Source organism: Stegostoma tigrinum, chromosome 25, assembly GCF_030684315.1.
Source record: "Stegostoma tigrinum isolate sSteTig4 chromosome 25, sSteTig4.hap1, whole genome shotgun sequence".
NCBI lineage: Eukaryota > Metazoa > Chordata > Chondrichthyes > Orectolobiformes > Stegostomatidae > Stegostoma > Stegostoma tigrinum.
This window is the reverse complement of record NC_081378.1, coordinates 53,002,896-53,022,127: the sequence shown is the minus strand read 5'-3', so window position 1 is coordinate 53,022,127 and position 19,232 is coordinate 53,002,896. Positions and strand designations below refer to the sequence as shown.

General features: G+C 45.2%; 1 protein-coding gene across 1 annotated transcript in view; it reads right to left on the bottom strand.

Moving 5' to 3' along the window:
• The window catches only part of LOC125463128 (dynein axonemal heavy chain 3-like), a 556,635-nt gene that overhangs the window by 28,758 nt on the left and 508,645 nt on the right, over positions 1 to 19,232 (bottom strand). Inside the window, 4 exon segments of the mRNA XM_059654753.1 lie at positions 333 to 593; positions 10,469 to 10,606; positions 12,101 to 12,394; positions 15,393 to 15,469. Coding sequence (XP_059510736.1) covers positions 333 to 593; positions 10,469 to 10,606; positions 12,101 to 12,394; positions 15,393 to 15,469 — 770 coding nt within the window.

Here is a 19,232-nt window from a genome sequence, read left to right as displayed (position 1 = left end):
CCAGCATCTGCAGTTCCCATTACCACTCCACTATTTAATGAATGAGATTTTGGAGAGGGTGCATATGAGTGGCAAAGTGCCTTTCCAGCACTGCTTATGGGTCAGGAGGAACAGAATTGTTTCCCTCCGGGACTGTGCAGGAGAAGCTGCTGCAGTCATCCTCCATAACTAGCATGTCACCCTGTCTAGATGGCAAATGGGAATAAGCATGCACATAAATAAATGATATTAAATACGACAACAACCTCTCCAAAATGATTAAGTCTGGCCAATTTCATTCACCCTTAGTCCTTAAACTCCACCCACCCTAGTCTCACAGCCTCTAATTGTACCTCTGGATTTGCATTGAGAGGTAATTGTTTTATGTATTCCAAATAACTCTCATAGCTGTTTCCCCTGGGGATGAGGTAGATGCCGCTGTTGGAGAATTTGTAGCAATCATCACTGATGACACTTTGACAGTAGAAGTTCTCCAGGAGGCTGAGGAGGAGCCGTCGATCATGATCGTCTGTCACACGGCCGCCATAGTTACACTCTCCCGTAAGGTAGATCAGAGCTTCGAAAGGAACCTGATTGTATTCATTCAGGAATATCTGTGGACATATTGCAATAGATCAGACACTTTATCCAGTCTGCAATCTGCATCTGAAAGTAAATCATTTTGCTCAGGCAAAAGAAGAAGATGCATTTACATGATATTAATCACCCTGTCAGGACATCCCAGAGTACTTTACAGGCAAAATAGCACTTCATTAATACTGGGCTGGATGGTCAATTTGAATTATGTAAGCTAAGTTTGTGGGCTTAGCTGTAGGACTGCATTCTCATTCAAATCTGACTCCAGGGGTCTGAGCACAGAAACTAGGCTGACATGTCCATCATGGGCCTCCTGCAGTGCCACAATGATGCCACCCGAAGGTTGCAGGAACAGCAACTCATATTCCGCCTGGGAACCCTGCAGCCTTATGGTATCAATGTGGACTTCACCAGTTTCAAAATCTCCCCTTCCCCAACTGCATCCCTAAACCAGCCCAGTTCGTCCCCTCCCCCCACTGCACCACACAACCAGCCTAGCTCTTCCCCTCCACCCAGTGCATCCCAAAACCAGTCCAACCTGTCTCTGCCTCCCTAACCGGTTCTTCCTCTCACCCATCCCTTCCTCCCACCCCAAGCCGCACCCCCATCCACCTACTAACCTCATCCCACCTCCTTGACCTGTCCGTCTTCCCTGGACTGACCTATCCCCTCCCTACCTCCCCACCTACACTCTCTCCACCTATCTTCTTTACTCTCCATCTTCGGTCCGCCTCCCCCTCTCTCCCTATTTATTCCAGTTCCCTCTCCCCAACCCCTCTCTGATGAAGGGTCTAGGCCCGAAACGTCAGCTTTTGTGCTCCTGAGATGCTGCTTGGCCTGCTGTGTTCATCCAGCCTCACATTTTATTATAATGGGAGCTTGGTATTGAACATTAGCTGCCACATTGGCTACCTTACAACAGTGACTATACTGGTTACTGGAGTACCCTGTCTTTTGCAGTAGACACTAATAATAGTCTTATTGGACCACAACGCTGCTGTTTCATTAGAGAGAGAGGTAACTTGGCGGTGGTTTAAACTGAGGGTCACCACACGTCAGGCGAGGGTAACCTTTATGGTAACCACAGCCAATGTGGTATTGAACTCACACTTTTAGCATCAATCTGCATCGCAAACCAGATGTCCAACCAACTTGAGCTCACCAATACCTAGACACTAGTGATCTCATAAAAATATTATGCTATTGCAGAAACATGGCTTAAAAAGGGACAGAAATGGTAACTCCATATTCCTGGATACAGAAATTTTAGAAAAAAAATCAAGGGTCATTAAAAAGGAGGGCACTAGCAATTTTTGTGGAAGGAAAATGACATCTATGAGGAAAATGATAAGTGGAAGGATCATCAGATGAGGACATATCAATTGAGCAAAGGAGATTAGAAGGAAAATTGAGGCAGTTACACTACTGCAAGTGACCCAAAACAGTCAGAGGGAGATCAATAAAACAAAAATGTAGCAAATCTCTGAGCACTGCAAAATTCATAAGGCAGTAATAGTAGGCGAATTTACAATCCCAACATCAATTGAGATAGTTTTAGGGCTTGGTTTAGAAGGAATGGAGGGAACAGAATTCTTGAGTTTCATTCCGAAGAAATGTTTTGACTACTTCAATGATATAATGCAGAGTTTGGGACATTTTTTATTATTCATGGGATATGGGAGTCATTGGCTGGGCATTTATTGCCCATCTCTAATTTCCCTTGAGAAGGTGGTAGTGAGCTGCCTCCTTGAGCTGCTAGATTTCATTTGCTGCACCTTGTGAGTCTGCAATGTTATTAGAGAGGGAGTTCCAGGATTTTGAACCAGCAACATTGAAGGAATGGTGATATATTTCCTGGAACTGAGATGACTGACCTCCAACAACCACAACTGTCTTCCATTTTGCCAGAAATGACTTCGACCACTGGAAAGTTTCCCTTCGATACCCATTCACTTCAGTCTTGCTCAGGTTCCTTGAAGCCACAATTGGTCAAATGCAGTTTTAAAGTCAAGAACAGTCACTGTCATCTCGGCTCACAACCCTCTCTTAGCTTTAGGAAATGAAGCTGGACAACTGGTAGCAGTGACAAGGGGGAGCATTTGTGGTCGTAATGATCATAATTCAGTTTTATGATAATTATGGAAATGGTGAAAGATGGGGCAGGAGTTAAAGTTCTAAATTGGGGTAAGGCCAATTTAACTAAGTTAATGAGCGATTTAGCAAAAGTGAACCGGGAACAGGTACTGAAGGTAATCAGTGTTGGAGTAGAAGGTAGCATTCAAACAGACATTAGGCATTTAGAGTAAACATGTCCCAGAAAGTAAAAGACTGAAATGATCAAATCTAGACCTACCCCGAGATGTCAAGGAGTATGCCAGGTAAGATAAAGCAGAAAAGAAAAGCTTATGTCAGACACTAAGAAATGTGAATTGCAAAAAGTTGAGAAGAGTAGAGAGCATACAGGGGTGAAATAAAAAAGGAAATTAGGAAAGCCAAAGGCAGAGCACAAAAGAATACTGGCAAGCAAAATCGAGAAACTAAAGGTGTATTATCGATGAATTCAGTGTAAGGGAATATCTAAGGAAAGAATAATGTACATGTAGAGGCCTCTCTACCAGGAGCAGATGAAATGTACCTCAGGCTGCGAAAAGAAGTCAGGCTGGAAATTGTGATAACACGATGTGAAGCTGGATGAACACAGCAGGCCAAGCAGCAACAGAGGAGCAGGAAAGTTGACATTTCAGGTCGAGAGCCTTCTTCAGAAATGGGGGAGGGGAAGGCAGTTCTGAAATAAATAGGGAGAGAGGGGGAGGCGGATAGAAGATGGATAAAGGAGAAGATATGTGGAGAGAAGACAGACAGGTCAAAGAGGTGGGGTTGGAACCAGTGAAGGTGAATGTAGGTGGGGAGTTAGGGAGGGGATAGGTTGGTCCAGGGAGGACAGACAGGTCAAGGAGGCGGGATGAGGTTAGTGGGTAGAAGATGGGGGTGGGGCTTGAGATGGGACGAAGTGGGTAGGGAGGTGGGGACTAGCTGGGCTGGTTTTGGGATGTGGCCGGGGAGGGGAGATTTTGAAGCTTGTGAAGTCCACATCGATACCCTTGGGCTGCAGGGTTAGCAGAAAAGTTGACGTTTTTGGTCGAAACTCAGGCTTTGACCGTCATTCAACAATCCTCCACTGGATGCAGATTTGGTGCCAGAGGACTAGGGAATAGCTAGTGTTGTTACTTTGTTTAAAAATGGAGCAAGGGTTAAACTGAATAATTACAGGCCAGTCAGTTAAACCTCGACAACAGGAAAAACTATTGGATTCATTTCTGAGAGACAGAATAAGCTATTACTTCGGCTCAAAGTAATCAAAGACAGCAGCATGGAATTGCCACATCGAGAGACAGTGTCTGACTAACTTGATTGACTTTATTGATGAAGTAAGAAGTTGGAGTGATGAGATTAATGCAGCTACAGAGTCACAGAGTTTATACAGCGTGGAAAGGTACCCTTCGGCCCATCATGTCTGCGTTGGTCATCAAAATTACACAATTTGCTCTACATGGATTTTAGTAAGGCTTTTGACAAGGTCCCACATGTTACATAAGATTTAAAAATAAATTTTCCCTTATTAATATAACAATCATAGAATCCCTACAATGTGGAAGCAGTCTACTGAGTCCGCACTGACCCTTCCAAACAGCATCCCACCCAGGCCCACCTCCCTACCCTATCCCTGTAACCCTGCATTTCCATAGCTAATTTTCCTAACCTACACAACACTGGATACTATGGGCAATTTAGCATGTCCAATCCACCTAACCTGCACATCTTTGGACTGGGGGAGGAAACCAATGCAGACACAGGGAGAATGTACAAACTTTATACAGTCACCCAAGGGTGGAATTGAATCTAATCTTTAGCGTTGTGAGGCAACAGTGCTAAGTAGTAAGCACCAATACACCTACAATAAAATTTCCCTTATCTGCAGCTGGAAGATTGTTTCACTGGGGGTTCATAGAGTTCAGCTCCAGATCCCCTACTTCATATTAATGATTTGGACTTAAACGTCCAGGGCATGCAGATGATACAAACATTGGTGATAGGAAGATAGCTTGAGGCTGCAAGAAGATAATTGACTGATCAGGTGGGCGGAACAGTGACAAATGGAGTCAGCCAGAGAAGTGCGCAGTGATGAATTTAGGGGGACAAACATGGCAAAGGAACATTCAATAAATGGGAGAATACTGAGGTGTAGAGGAAGTGAGGAACATTGGGGCAAAAGTCCGTAAGTTCATGATGCAAGTGGACAGGTTGATAAGATGTGATAATGGGAACTGCAGATGCTGGAGAATCCAAGACAACAAAGTGTGGAGCTGGACGAACACAGCAGGCCAAGCAGCATCTCAGGAGCACAAAAGCTGACGTTTCGGGCCTAGACCCTTCATCAGAGAGGGGGATGGAGAGAGGGGGAGGCGGACCAAAAATGGAGGGAAAACAAGATAGGTAGAGAGGAGAGTATAGGTGGGGAGGTAGAGAGGGGATAGGTCAGTCCTGGGAAGATGGACAGGTCAAGGAGGCGGGATGAGGTGGTAGGTAGGAAATGGAGGTGCGGCTTGAGGTGGGAGGAGGGGATGGGTGAGAGGAAGAACAGGTTAGGGAAGCAGAGACAGGCTGAGCTGGTTTTGGGATGCGGTGGGGGGGAGGAGGAGACAAGCTGGGCTGGTTTTGTGATGCAGTGGGAGGAGGGGAAGAACTGGGCTGGTTTTGGGATGTACACAACTGATGTCCATTTCAAGCCCACTGACTCCCACAGCTACCTAGAATACACCTCCTCCCACCCACCCTCCTGCAAAATTTCCATCCCCTATTCCCAATTCCTCCGCCTCTGCCGCATCTGCTTCCAAGATGAGGCATTCCACTCCCGCACATCCCAGATGTCCACGTTCTTCCAGGACCGCAACTTGCCCCCCGCAGAGGTCGAGAACGCCCGTGACCGCGTCTCATGCATTTCCCGCAACACATCTCTCACACCCCGCCCCCGCCACAACCGCCCCCAGAGGATCCCCCTCGTCCTTACATACCACCCCACCAACCTCCGGATACAACGTATCATCCTCCGACACTTCCGCCATCTACAATCCGACCCCACCACCCAAGCCATTTTTCCATCCCCACCCTTGTCTGCCTTCCGGAGAGACCACTCTCTCTGCGACTCCCTTGTCCGCTCCACACTCCCCTCCAACCCCACCACACCCGGCACCTTCCCCTGCAACCGCAGGAAGTGCTACACTTGCCCCCACACCTCCTCCCTCACCCCCATCCCAGGCCCCAGGATGACATTCCATAACAAACAGATGTTCACCTGCACATTTGCCAATGTGGTATATAGTATCCATTGCACCCGGTGTGGCTTCCTCTACATTGGGGAAACCAAGCGGAGGCTTGGGGACCGCTTTGCAGAACACCTCCGCTTGGTTCGCAACAAACAACTGCACCTCCCAGTCGCGAACCATTTCAACTCCCCCTCCCATTCCTCAGACGACATGTCCATCATGGGCCTCCTGCAGTGCCACAATGATGCCACCCGAAGGTTGCAGGAACAGCAACTCATATTCCGCTTGGGAACCCTGCAGCCCAATGGTATCAACGTGGACTTCACAAGCTTCAAAATCTCCCCTTCCCCCTACCACATCCCAAAACCAGCCCAGTTCTCCCCTCCCCCCACTGCATCACACAACCAGCCCAGCTCATCCCCTCCCCCCACTGCATCCCAAAACCGGCCCAGCCTGTGTCTGCTCCCCTAACCTGTTCTTCCTCTCAAACATCCCTTCCTCCCATCTCAAGCCACACCTCCATTTCCTACCTACCACCTCATCCCGCCTCCTTGACCTGTCCATCTTCCCTGGACTGACCTATCCCCTCCCTACCTCTCCACCTATACTCTCCTCTCTACCTATCTTGTTTTCTCTCCATCTTTGGTCCGCCTCCCCCTCTCTCTCTATTTATTCCAGTTCCCTCTCCCCATCCCCCTCTCTGATGAAGGGTCTAGGCCCGAAACATCAGCTTTTGTGCTCCTGAGATGCTGCTTGGCCTGCTGTGTTCGTCCAGCTCCACACTTTGTTGTCTTAGGTTGATAAGATGGTTAGGAAAGTGTATGAAATAACATCAGGGAAACCAGAATAGAACAGGACCATCAATGTAACAGCACTATTTACATCCATAAATATCGACCTAGCCAAAGAGCTAAATGGCTGGATGAATCAGGGAGGTCGGCATCCCATGATACCAACAGCATCAACAAGGACAGCACCCTGAAACGGCTGGATCTGTGCCTCACAACCCACTTCACCTTCCACAACCATCTATTCAAACAAATCAAAGGAACATCAATGGGATCCCCAATATTAGAACTGATTGCAGAAGCAGCAATGCAAAGATTAGAATGGACAGCGCTCCCCACTATTCAATCCAGACTCTGGATCCACTATGTAGATGACACCTTCATGATTATCAAACACACAAAATTAGAAGAAACCCACTAACACATAAACAACACCCTCACCAGAATAAAATTCCTAATCATAATGGTAGAGCATAAGAACAACGGTGAACTCCAGACTAGTGTATACAGGAGAGCCACATATATGCACCAGATACTTAATTACACCAGCAACCACCCCAACACCTATAAATGGAGCTGCATCAGGACATTATTCAAACAAGTCGCAATACATTGCAGCAAACCGGAATTAAGCAAAGCAGAACAGGAACAGCTATACAGAGTTTTTAAAAGGAATGGGTATCCAAAAAGAACAATCCGCTGTTACCTCCACAACACACCATAACAAGATGACAACACGGCTAGGCACACTAGACACCCTACTGTACATCAGAGACATATCAGAGATGACCACCAGACTACTCAGACCCTTACGTATCAGGGTAATCCACAAACCAACAACCACCCTGCAGCAGCTACTGACAAACATAAAGGATCCCATACCCACAAGCAATAAAACTAACATAATATATAAAATACCATGCAAGGCCTGTGAGAAACATTACATAGGCCAAACTGGAAGAAAAATGACAATAAGAATACATGAACACCAACTAGCCACCAACAGACACAATCAATCCTCACTGGTCTCAGTACAAGGAAGGACACAAATTCGACTGGGACAACATATCCATAACAGCACGAGCCAAACAGAGATATGCCAGGGAATTCCTGGAGGCCATCAAAAAACACTTTGAACTGGATCCGATGTACAAACCACTGAAAACCAGAACTGGAAGTGATGCCAACCACCCCAGCAAACTGCGACATATAAATAACAAGCAGGACAGAACACCGACACTTCACCGGTGCCACACTGATGATGTTACCTAACAGGGTGATGAAACGTCTGCAATCAAACACTCCAGCTTGGTGAGCGAGTCTACAACCTCATCCACAACCTGAGCTAGAAAGCAAATCAAAAACTTTAAATAGTTTCCTGTATTCGCTGAAGCATAGGATATAAAAGAGGTTATGCTGGAGCTTTTAAAAAATGCTATTTAGACTATAACTTGAGAACTGTGTGCAGTTCTGGTCACTTCATTATAGAGAGAAAGTAATTTCATTGGAGAGGACACAGAGGAGATGTAGCAGGATTTGCCAGGACTGGAAAAATATAGCTATGAGGACAGGTATTGTTCTCCCTGGTACAGAGAAGGCTGAGAGGAGATCTGTTTGAGGTGTATGGGGTTGAGAGTGCAATGGATTGGGTAGCTGGGAAGGAGCTATTTCCCTTAGGAGGGAGGAAAGTGACTTGGGGATGTAGATTGTTAAAAGGATTCGAGGGAAGATGAGAAATATTTTCACTCAGATCATGGTCCAGGGTGGTCTGGTAGGTTCTGCCTGTAGTAGAGGCAGAAACCCTCGAAACATTTCGAAGGTGCCTGGAGATATACCTCAAGTCCCACAGATTTCAAGTGCTGGGAAATGGGATTAGTTATGGACAGAATGGGCAGAGTAGCTTCCTTCTGTGCCATAACTTTCCCGCGCTTTCTAAATATTCTACATATCTGAGGAGCAGAAATGTAAGAGGATGTGGAGGAAGGACATGAGATGGACTGTACTTGAGCTGTTCCCTGGCAAGGCCAGCATGGACACAACGGGTTGAACGTGGATCGTGCAGAGCCCTCAGTAAGAACCCAGTTGAGGGTGTTCTTGGTTGTCTCCAGAGGTGGGGCTGGAGACCTCATGCCAGCTCAGGGGGAGGAGCAGCCCAGAGGTAGGGGAGGGAGTAAGAGACAAGATGCTACGGTGCATGGACTCTGCCAATTGACAGTATGTTCCAGTGTATGATGGGGACACCAGAACATTAACCAAAAGTTTCAGAGAAAATGTGGGAAAAGCCTTTCCATCAACTCATTCAATTCACCAATGCTTTATAACAGAATATGTAGTAATAAATAAATGGACAGCAATTGATAAATATACAAACATATGAAATGGGAGTAGGAGTATGCCATTTGGTCCTTAGAGTCTGTTCCGCCATTTCAATAAGGTCGTGGCTCATATGTTTGTATTCCAAATTCCACATTCCCATTTACCCAGAAAACTTTTCATTCCCTGTCTATCTATTCATTTGTCTTAAAAATATTCAATGAATATTAAATCAAATATTTGATATTCAAAAACCTCCACCTCCCTCTGAGGCAAAGAGTTCCAAAGTTTCACAACCTTCAGAAAAGACATTTCCCTTCATTGCTGTTCTAAATGGGCAACCCGTAACTTGAAATAGTGCCCTCAGATCTGGGCGCAGTTATAGAGCCATACAGCTGTAGTATGGAAACAAACCCTTTGGTCTGACTCATCCATGCCGACCAGATATCCTAAATTAATCTAGTCCCATTTTCCAGCATTTGGCCCATATCCCTCTAAACTCTTCCCGTTCATAAACCCATCCAGATGCCTTTTAAATGTTGTAATTGTACCCACCTCCACCACTTCCTCATTCATTACACGCACCACCCTCTGCATGAAAAAGTTGCTCCTTTGGTCCTTTGTAAATCTTTCTCCTCTCACCTTAAACCTATGCCCTCTAGTTTTGGACTCCACTACCCTGGGGAAAAGACCTGGGCTATTCACCCTATTTATGACCCTCGTGATTTTATAAACCTCTATAAGGTCACTCCTCAGCCTACGACGCTCCAGGGAAAATAGCCACAGCCTATTCAGGTTCTCCCAACAGCTCAAACCCTCCAACCTCGGCAACATCCCTGTAAATCTTTTCTGAACCCTTTCAAGTTTCACGACAGCGTTCTTGTAGGAGGGAGACCAGAACTGAATGCTGTATTCCAATAGTGGACTAACCCAATGTGCTGTATAGCCACAATATGACCTCCCAACTCCTATACTCCATGCACTGACCAAGCATACCAAACACCTATTTTACTATCCTATCTATCTGCAACTCCACTTTCAAGGAACTATGAACTTGCACTCCAACATCTCTTTGTTCAGCAACCCTCCCCAGGACCTTACCATTATGTGTATAAATCCTGCAGTGATTTGCCTTCCCAAAATGCAAAAGGAAACATTCTTTCCAGATCCACCTTGTCCAGACCAGTCAAAATTGTATACACTGCAATCAAGTTACCCCTCATTTTCCTGATCTCCAGAACTATGTGATACCAGGTATGGGTGTCTTGAACTGTCAGTGAAAGACTTTTGTACATACTGAAGTTGTGAAAGGTGCTACATAAATACAAGTCCTTCTTCTGACTCAGATGGAAGAATGTCACCAACAGGGCCACGTTGAAACTGTTCACAATGGTATACAGTAATCTAACGATTGTAATTGATTGTCATTTGAACATTCTTTCAACACAGTCTCTGACTGTGACATACCTGAGCCTGCTTTGCACTGATCCTGAGATCAGATTCATTGAATTCGTAAGGGACATTCCAGCCAAGTGAACCAAACATCCTGCGTTCTTGAATGAGAGCGTGGAAGAAACACAAAGCGAATAGGAGCTTCTCCCATACCTGTTAATGACAATGACTGTTAAACAAAAACCCCAGTATCTTTTAAACAAAACTAATCCCAAGCTCTTTTTTTATTTTTTAAATATAGAATCCCTACAGTGTGGAAACAGGCCATTCAGCCCAACAAGTCCACACTGACTGCCCAAAGAACATCCCACCTAGACTTCATCCCTCCCACCATATCACTGTAACACTGCATTTCCCATGGCCAAACCACCCAAACTACACATCCGTGGACATTATGGGAAATTTAGCATAGCAAATCACCTAAGCTGCTCATTCTTGGACTGTGGGAGGAAACTTCTTTAAAATGGAAATGATAACATCAAGCACAGTTTTGTCTTTCTGCTTCAGAATTAAGTGAAAAAATGAAGAGTTTGGGAACATGGAATGCTCCAGAATGAAGTTACGAAAGAAAGGCTCTGAGCGCATGTTGAGATTGTTTTGTTATAGGTTGTAGGATAATACTGCTACAAGCAAAGTGAGATACCTCTGTTTAATATCTGTGGGTTGTTGGTAGATATGCATAAACTTCATCCTCGAGGAACATTCTTCTACTCCTGTTGTATTGTTGTTTTATTTACACCTATACATTGCAGGTTACTAAACACATCTCTCTAGTGCAGTGTTTAAGACCTATCTCTTTACATGCTTCTTCTAGGCTGATGTCTTCTTCCATCCCGTCCTACCTGATATCAGGGTGACATTATCTTTTTATTATTCCGTTTTCTTGCATCTCCTCCCTGAAGTTTTTCTCTTACTTATTTTACATGATTACTTTTATTATTAATTTTACTTATTGACATTGTCACTGTAATCATTATCACTGTCTTCTATTCATCCCCACCGCCCACCCCCAATCCCTTGCAAAATCTGAATCTCACAGACCGAGATGATCTGGAACTCTCACTGACACACCCATCTAGCTTGCTTGATTACATGCTGTATCATGTGTGGAATTGTTGCCACACTCTGTACATTTTCAATTTGATAAGACTACCTCTGCCCCACATATTGTGACAACAGTACTTGGTCTCATTTTTTTGGCTCAAGGTCCTGGAGGTTGCCCCAGCTGCCACTATGTTTTAATCTATGGTTCAGGTTAATACTACTACTGGCATGGTTAAATACTTCTTCGTATCTTGAGCTGCGAGTGTACGCGCACACACACTTAGAGGCTGCTGCCTCCCCATGCGAGTGTAAGGCTCTTTCCTAGTTGATGTACCGTTACACTCTGTACTTATATCTGTACATCAAAGAACACAGGTCCCTAGGTTTACATGTTCATTGAGCTAATTTTCTCTTCCAAATACGAGAATCATATCCTCAGATGCATCTTCATAATTTATTCTTTGCCTTTTCTACAGAGACCGACATCCTGAGACATATCACTGAAACATTACCAGTGTCAGCAAGACTGTGATTAGTTTGACACACCATTGATACCTGGGCAAACAGATCTCAGGAGAAGCAGGAACTGGAAGCAGACCATACCTCTGGTTTATTGCAGCCACTGAAGAAATGCAGATCTGAGATTGGATCATTCAAGTAGGACCTCAGCAGATTTGCTCGAAGTCCCTTTGGTGGCTCATTAGTCATTTTGATTCCATTTTGTAACAAGGAGACTGGGAAATTTCGAGAAGGATAGCTAGTGAGCCACAGGCGGAATTCTGGCTTGGTTCTGTCACAGTCAGTGATGATGTCTTCACAGATACGCTCCAGCTCAGGCAGCCAGCTACTCGCCAGGTGACAATTCTGTAGAACAAGCCATGTACCTTCTTCAGCCGCCTAGAAAACACCAAACCCATTACACAATCAGCTGTGTACAGTCTGACTCTTTTTGTCATTTATATACATGATTTGGATATGAATATAGGAGGTACGGTTAGTAAGTTTGCAGATGACACCAAAATTGGTGATGTGGTATACAGTGAAGAAGGAACCTTGATCGAATGGGCCAAGGAGTGGTTGATGGAGTTTAATTTCGACAAATGTGAGATGTTGCATTTTGGAAAAGCAGATCAGGGTACGGCTTATACATTTAATGGTAAGGTCTTGAGGAGTGTTGCTGAACAGAGAGACCTTGGGGTGAAGGTTCATTGTTCCTTGAAGGCAGCTACAGGTAGACAGGGCCTTGAAGAAGGCATTTGGTATGTTTGCCTTTATTGTTCAGAGCATTGAGTGTAGGAGTTGGCATGTCATGCTGTGGGTGTACAGGACAATGGTTAGGCCAGTTTTGGAATACTACATTCAATGCTGGTCCCCTTGCTATAGGAAAGATGTTGTTAAATTGAACGATGCAAAAAAGATTGACAAGGATGCTGCCGAGGTTGGAGGATTTAAGTTATGGGGACAGGCTAAATAGGCTGGGACTATTTTCTCTGGAGCATCAGAGGCTGAAGAGTGCCCTTATAGGATGTTCATATAAAACTAGGACCGGCATAGATGGAGTGAATGACCAAGCTGTTTTTCCTACAGCATGGAAGTCCAAAACTAGAGACCGTATGTTTAAGGTGAGGGGGAAAGATATAAAAGGGACCTAATAGGCAAATTTTTCATGCAGAGGGTAACGCATGTATGGAATAAGCTGCCAGAGGAGGTGTTGGAGACTCATATAATTACAACATTTACTCATATAATTACAACATTTAAAAGACATCTGGATGGGTGCCTGAATAAGAAAGATTTAGAGAGATATGGGCCAAATACTGGCAAATGGGACTAGAAGGGTCTAGGCCCGAAACGTCAGCTTTTCTGCTTCTCTGATGCTGCTTGGCCTGCTGTGTTCATCCAGCTCTACACCTTGTTATCTCAGATTCTCCAGCATCTGCAGTTCCTACTGTCCCTAGATTAATTTATTGTCCGTTTCCATGCAGTACAGCTCCATGACTCTTTAACTCTATGAATCACAGCTTTATACTGAATCACACAGTCAGTTTTATACAGGTGGCACAGTGACTCAGTGGTTAACACTGCTGCCTCCTAGCACTGGGGATTCAGGTCTGATATCAGCCTTGGGCAACTGTCAGTGTGGAGTTTGCATGTTCTCCCTGTGTCATGGTTTCCTCCAGGTTCTCTGGTTTCCTCCCATAGCCCAAAAATGTGCAGCTTTGGTGGATTGGCCGTGCTAAAATTGCCCGTAATGTCTAGGGATGTGCAAGTTCAGTGGGTTATCCATGGCAAATGCAGATTTACAAGGATAGGGTTGGGCAGGGTGGGGGTTGCAGAAAGAGGTCTGGGTGGGATGCTCTTCAGAGGGGTGGTAAGGACTTGATGGGCTGAATGGCCTGCTTCCACACTAAGGATTTTATGATGCTCCTGGTACTGAATCACACAGTCAGCTCTTTACAGACTGAATCACACAGACATTTCTATACAGTCAGAATCACACAATCGGCTTTACACCAACTGAATCACAGAGTTGGGTCTCTATAAACAGAATGAATCTCACAGTCAGCTGTACACAGACTGAGTCAGGCTGCCAACTCCACTTAGACTTAACCAGGCAGTCAGTTCTCCAGAAACACCAGATTGATAAACACCCATACTTGCTAAATGGCATGTAAAAAACACCAAAATTTGATAATTAGTTGAATGCTCCATTCATAGTAAAATACAATAACTTTGTTTATTGCTTTGTCGAACAAATTTGAGTGATTCTGTGCTGTGTCTGGAGAGCTGACTGAAGTATTTAGTCTGTCCATTAAACCCAATGCTGTAAGGAAATCAACATAAAGTTCAGTGAAGATTTTGAAAGAAATATTGCAAGTACAGAGGCCAAATTCTTCACCTCCTGTCTTTCTATCTCTAGTGTGTCATGTAATTGTACCCATTGTACAATCTAGGATCCCTTGTTCAGACACAGGTGGATTCTTGTTATTTTCAAAGCAGGGATGGATCACTTCTGGATTTCAATTGTAATGGTTTCTAAAGTGCACCCACCTCTGTGATCTTTCTGGAAGTGGTCTCTGGGATTCTAGTGAGTGACCTGTACGGTTTGGAGAACCAATAGGGTTGTGGGGGACCAATACCGGGAGAAGTGGGCTCTGCTGCTGGAGTTTGGACACCATGAGGATCTCTGAAGAGGGAGGCAACCCCAGGAGACAGCGCACAGAAAGGCTTCCAACAGAACAGCTACAGAGGGAGAACAGCTCCAGCAAAAGGGCAGATCTAAAAAAGGTCTCACTGGCCTCTACCCACCCATGAGGAAGCAGGCTCCTGGTACCTGGGGTGGAGGTGGTGAGTGTAACTAGTAAGATTGTGGCAGCTTCATAAATGTGTCCCCAAGTGGCTCCTGGCTTGCTGAGAACAAGCTACCTCGCTAACAGTGACAATTGCACCTTAACCCCTACCCAGCACTCAGCAGACACTGAAACTGACACAGAACTTTCTATAATACCTCCTCCTACCTCCAATACCAAGCTGATACAATTCTGGTTGTGGTTTGTGCCCTGCCAAGTTCCATCAGCCCAGGGAGACTTGCTGCCGCTATCATTTCATAGCCCAACACTGGGAGGCTATTACAAAGTGATTTGAGATTCACTGAGCTGACAGAGTCAGCTGTCTCCTGTTTCCCATTTAAATTGGGTGAACTGTTCCTCTTTAGGCATTTTTGGGAGTCAATGGGGAGAAAGGTATTCTTGCTTTCTAGAAACTTTAATATCAGACCTTTGGCAATTTCTGACCAGCTGTTACAATCTTAATCTCAGAGACTGTTATATAACAGAGAATAAAAAATAAAAGGGAAAACGAACTGCTCTCAGAAAATATTTGCTCAAAAACTTACTTTTTCAATCATTTTTCCAGCAATTGGACCTTGTCCCTGGCCAAGGGAGATCGTTTGGAGGTTGGCTCCCCCCATTCCTGAAATACAATGTACATTTTAACAAACATACCTTTCTAATGGACTGATAATAAATCAACATATATCCATCAATGCATACTCACCATCTTGTGTCACAACATCTTTCCTACAGCAGGGCGACCAGAATTTCATGCAATTGGCCTAACCAATGTCCTCTACTCATTGCAGTGATGAATCAAGGCATGCATACCAAACACCTTCTTCACTATCATAACTACCAGCGGCTCCACTTTCAAGGAACTATTAACATGCACTCCAAGCTCTCTTTGTTCAGCAACACTCCCCAGAATCCATTTGGATTCTCCTTAACTCCTTAGAAGGAAAATATTCTGCCTGGAAGTCAGTGGTGAGTGGAGTTCCACAGGGCTCTGTCCTTGGGCCTCTACTGTTTGTAATTTTTATTAATGACTTGGACGAGGGGATTGAAGGATGGGTCAGCAAGTTTGCAGACGACACAAAGGTCGGAGGTGTCGTTGACAGTGTAGAGGGCTGTTGTAGGCTGCAGCGGGACATTGACAGGATGCAGAGATGGGCTGAGAGGTGGCAGATGGAGTTCAACCTGGATAAATGCGAGGTGATGCATTTTGGAAGGTCGAATTTGAAAGCTGAGTACAGGATTAAGGATAGGATTCTTGGCAGCGTGGAGGAACAGAGGGATCTTGGTGTGCAGATACATAGATCCCTTAAAATGGCCACCCAAGTGGACAGGGTTGTTAAGAAAGCATATGGTGTTTTGGCTTTCATTAACAGGGGGATTGAGTTTAAGAGTCGTGAGATCTTGTTGCAGCTCTATAAAACTTTGGTTAGACCGCACTTGGAATACTGCATCCAGTTCTGGGCACCCTATTATAGGAAAGATGTGGATGCTTTGGAGAGGGTTCAGAGGAGGTTTACCAGGATGCTGCCTGGACTGGAGGGCTTATCTTATGAAGAGAGGTTGACTGAGCTCGGTCTCTTTTCATTGGAGAAAAGGAGGAGGAGAGGGGACCTAATTGAGGTATACAAGATAATGAGAGGCATAGATAGAGTTGATAGCCAGAGACTATTTCCCAGGGCAGAAATGGCTAGCACGAGGGGTCATAGTTTTAAGCTGGTTGGAGGAAAGTATAGAGGGGATGTCAGAGGCAGGTTCTTTACGCAGAGAGTTGTGGGAGCATGGAATGCGTTGCCAGCAGCAGTTGTGGAAGCAAGGTCATTGGGGTCATTTAAGAGACTGCTGGACATGTATATGGTCACAGAGGTTTGAGGGTGCATACATGAGGATCAATGGTCGGCACAACATTGTGGGCTGAAGGGCCTGTTCTGTGCTGTACTGTTCTATGTTCTATGTTCTATGTTAACTCTATTTGTCAAAGCTATCTCATGCCCTCTTTGTGCCCTCCCGATTTCCCTCTTAAGTATACTCCTACTGCCTTTATACTCTTCTAGGGAATCACACTGCTGTCTTTACCTGACATTTGCCTCCTTCCTATTGTTAACCAAAACACTTCCCATTAAGTGTATAACTTCTATCCTGATTTGCCTTTCCAAAATGCAGCACCTCACATTTATATAAATTAAACTCCATCTGCCTATTAGATGTATTGGCCCATTTGATCAAGGTCCCATTGTCCTCTGAGGTAACCTTCTTTGTTGTCCACTCCACCTCCAATTTTGGTGTCATCTGCAAACGTACTAACCATATCTCCTATGTTCACATCCAAATCATTTATATAAATGATGAAAAGCAGTGGATCAAGCACCAATCCTTGGTCACACGCCTCCAGAAAGAGAAGGAACCCTCCATTAAAGCTAACCCTCCTCAACATCGTGGAAACCAAACTGAGGCTTGGGGACCGCTTTACGGAACACCTACGCTCTGTTCGCAACAAACAACTGCACCTCCCAGTTGCGAACTATTTCAACTCCCCCTCCCACTCCTCAGACACATGTCCATCCTGGGCCTTCTGCATTGCCACAATGATGCCACCTGAAAGATGCAGGAACAACATTTCATATTTCGCTTGGGAACTCTGCAACTCAAGGGTATCAATGTGGACTTCACAAGCTTCAAAATCTCCCCTCCCCCGACCACGTGCCAAAACCAGCCCAGCTAGTCCCTGCCTCCCTGACCATTCCTCCCACCTCAAGCCCCACTCCCATCCCCTACCCACTAACCTCATCCCGTTCCCCAGAGCTGTCCGTCCTCCCTGGACTGACCTATTTCTTTCTAACTCCCCACCTATATTCACCTTCACTGGCTCTTACCCCACCTCTTTGACTGTCTGTCTCCTTTCACCCTATCTTCTCCTTTATCCATCTTCTATCCACCTCCCCCTGTCTCCCTATTTATTTCATAATCCCCACCCCTCCCCCATTTCTGAAGAAGGGTCCCAACCTGAAACGTCAAGCTTTCCTGCTCCTCTGATGCTGCTTGGCCTGTTGTGCTCATCCAGCTTCACACCGTGTTATCTCAGACTCTCCAGCATTGGCAGTTCCTACTATGCCTCCACTAACACCCTCTGTGTTCTACCTTTGAGCCAATTCTGTATCCAAGTGGCTAATCCCTCTATTCCATGTGATCTAACCTTGCTAACCAGTCTAACATAACGAAGCTCATTGAATACTTTCCTGAAGTCCATATATATCACATCTACTACTGTGCCCTCATCAATCCTCCTTGTTACTCCTTCAAAAAACCCGATCGAGTTAGTGAGACATGATTTCTCATGCAAAATGCCATGTTGTCTATCCCTAATCAGTCCTTATCTTTCTAAATACATGTAAATCCTGTCCCTCAGGATTCCCTCCAACAACTTGCCTACCACTGATGTCAGGCTCAACGGTCTATAGTTCCCTGGCTTTTCCTGACCACTTTTCTTAAATAGCGGCACCATGTTAGACAAGCTGCAGTTTTCCAGCACCTCACCTGTGGCTATTGATGATAGAAATATCTCAGCAACGGGCACAGCAATCACTTCCCTAGCCTCCCATGCGTTCTAGAGTACACCTGATCAGGTCCAAGGGATTTATCCGCCTTTATGCATTTTAAGATGTCCAGCACCTGTCATATGGAATTTTTCAAGATGTTGCTATTTATTTCCCCATATTCTACATCTTCCATATCCTTCTCCACAGTAAACGCAGATGCAAAGTTTAATATTGTTTAGTATTGCCTCTGTCTCCTGCAGTTCCACGCAAAGGTGGCCTTGCTGATCTTTAGGGGGCCCTATTCCCTCCCTAGTTACCCTTTTGTCCTTAATGTATTTGTAGAATCCCTTTGGACTTTCCTTAACTCTATTCGTCAAAGCTATCTCATATCTCCTTTGTGCCCTCCTGATTTCCCTCTTAAGTATACTCCTACCACCTTTATACTCCTCTATCCCTGCTGTCTGTACTTGACATATGCTTCCTTCTTATTCTTAACCAAAACGTCAATTTCTCCAGTCATCCAGCATTCCCTCCCCCTTCACCCTAACAGGAACACACCATCTTTGGATAACACAGTTGGGAGCTGGAGGAACACAGCAGGCCAGGCAGCATCGGAGGAGCAGGAAAGCTGACATTTCTTCAGAAATCAGGGGAGGGGGGAGGGGGCTCTGAAAAAAAGTAGGGAGAGGAGGGATGGGGCTGGGGAAGGTAGGTTGGATGGTGATAGGTGAGTGCAGGTAGGCAGTGGTGGGGATTGGTCAGTGAGGTGGGAGGAGCACATAGGTGGGAGAGAAGACTGACAGGTCAAGGAGGTGGGGATGAGAGGGAGGGTTGGTCATGGGATGAGGCTGG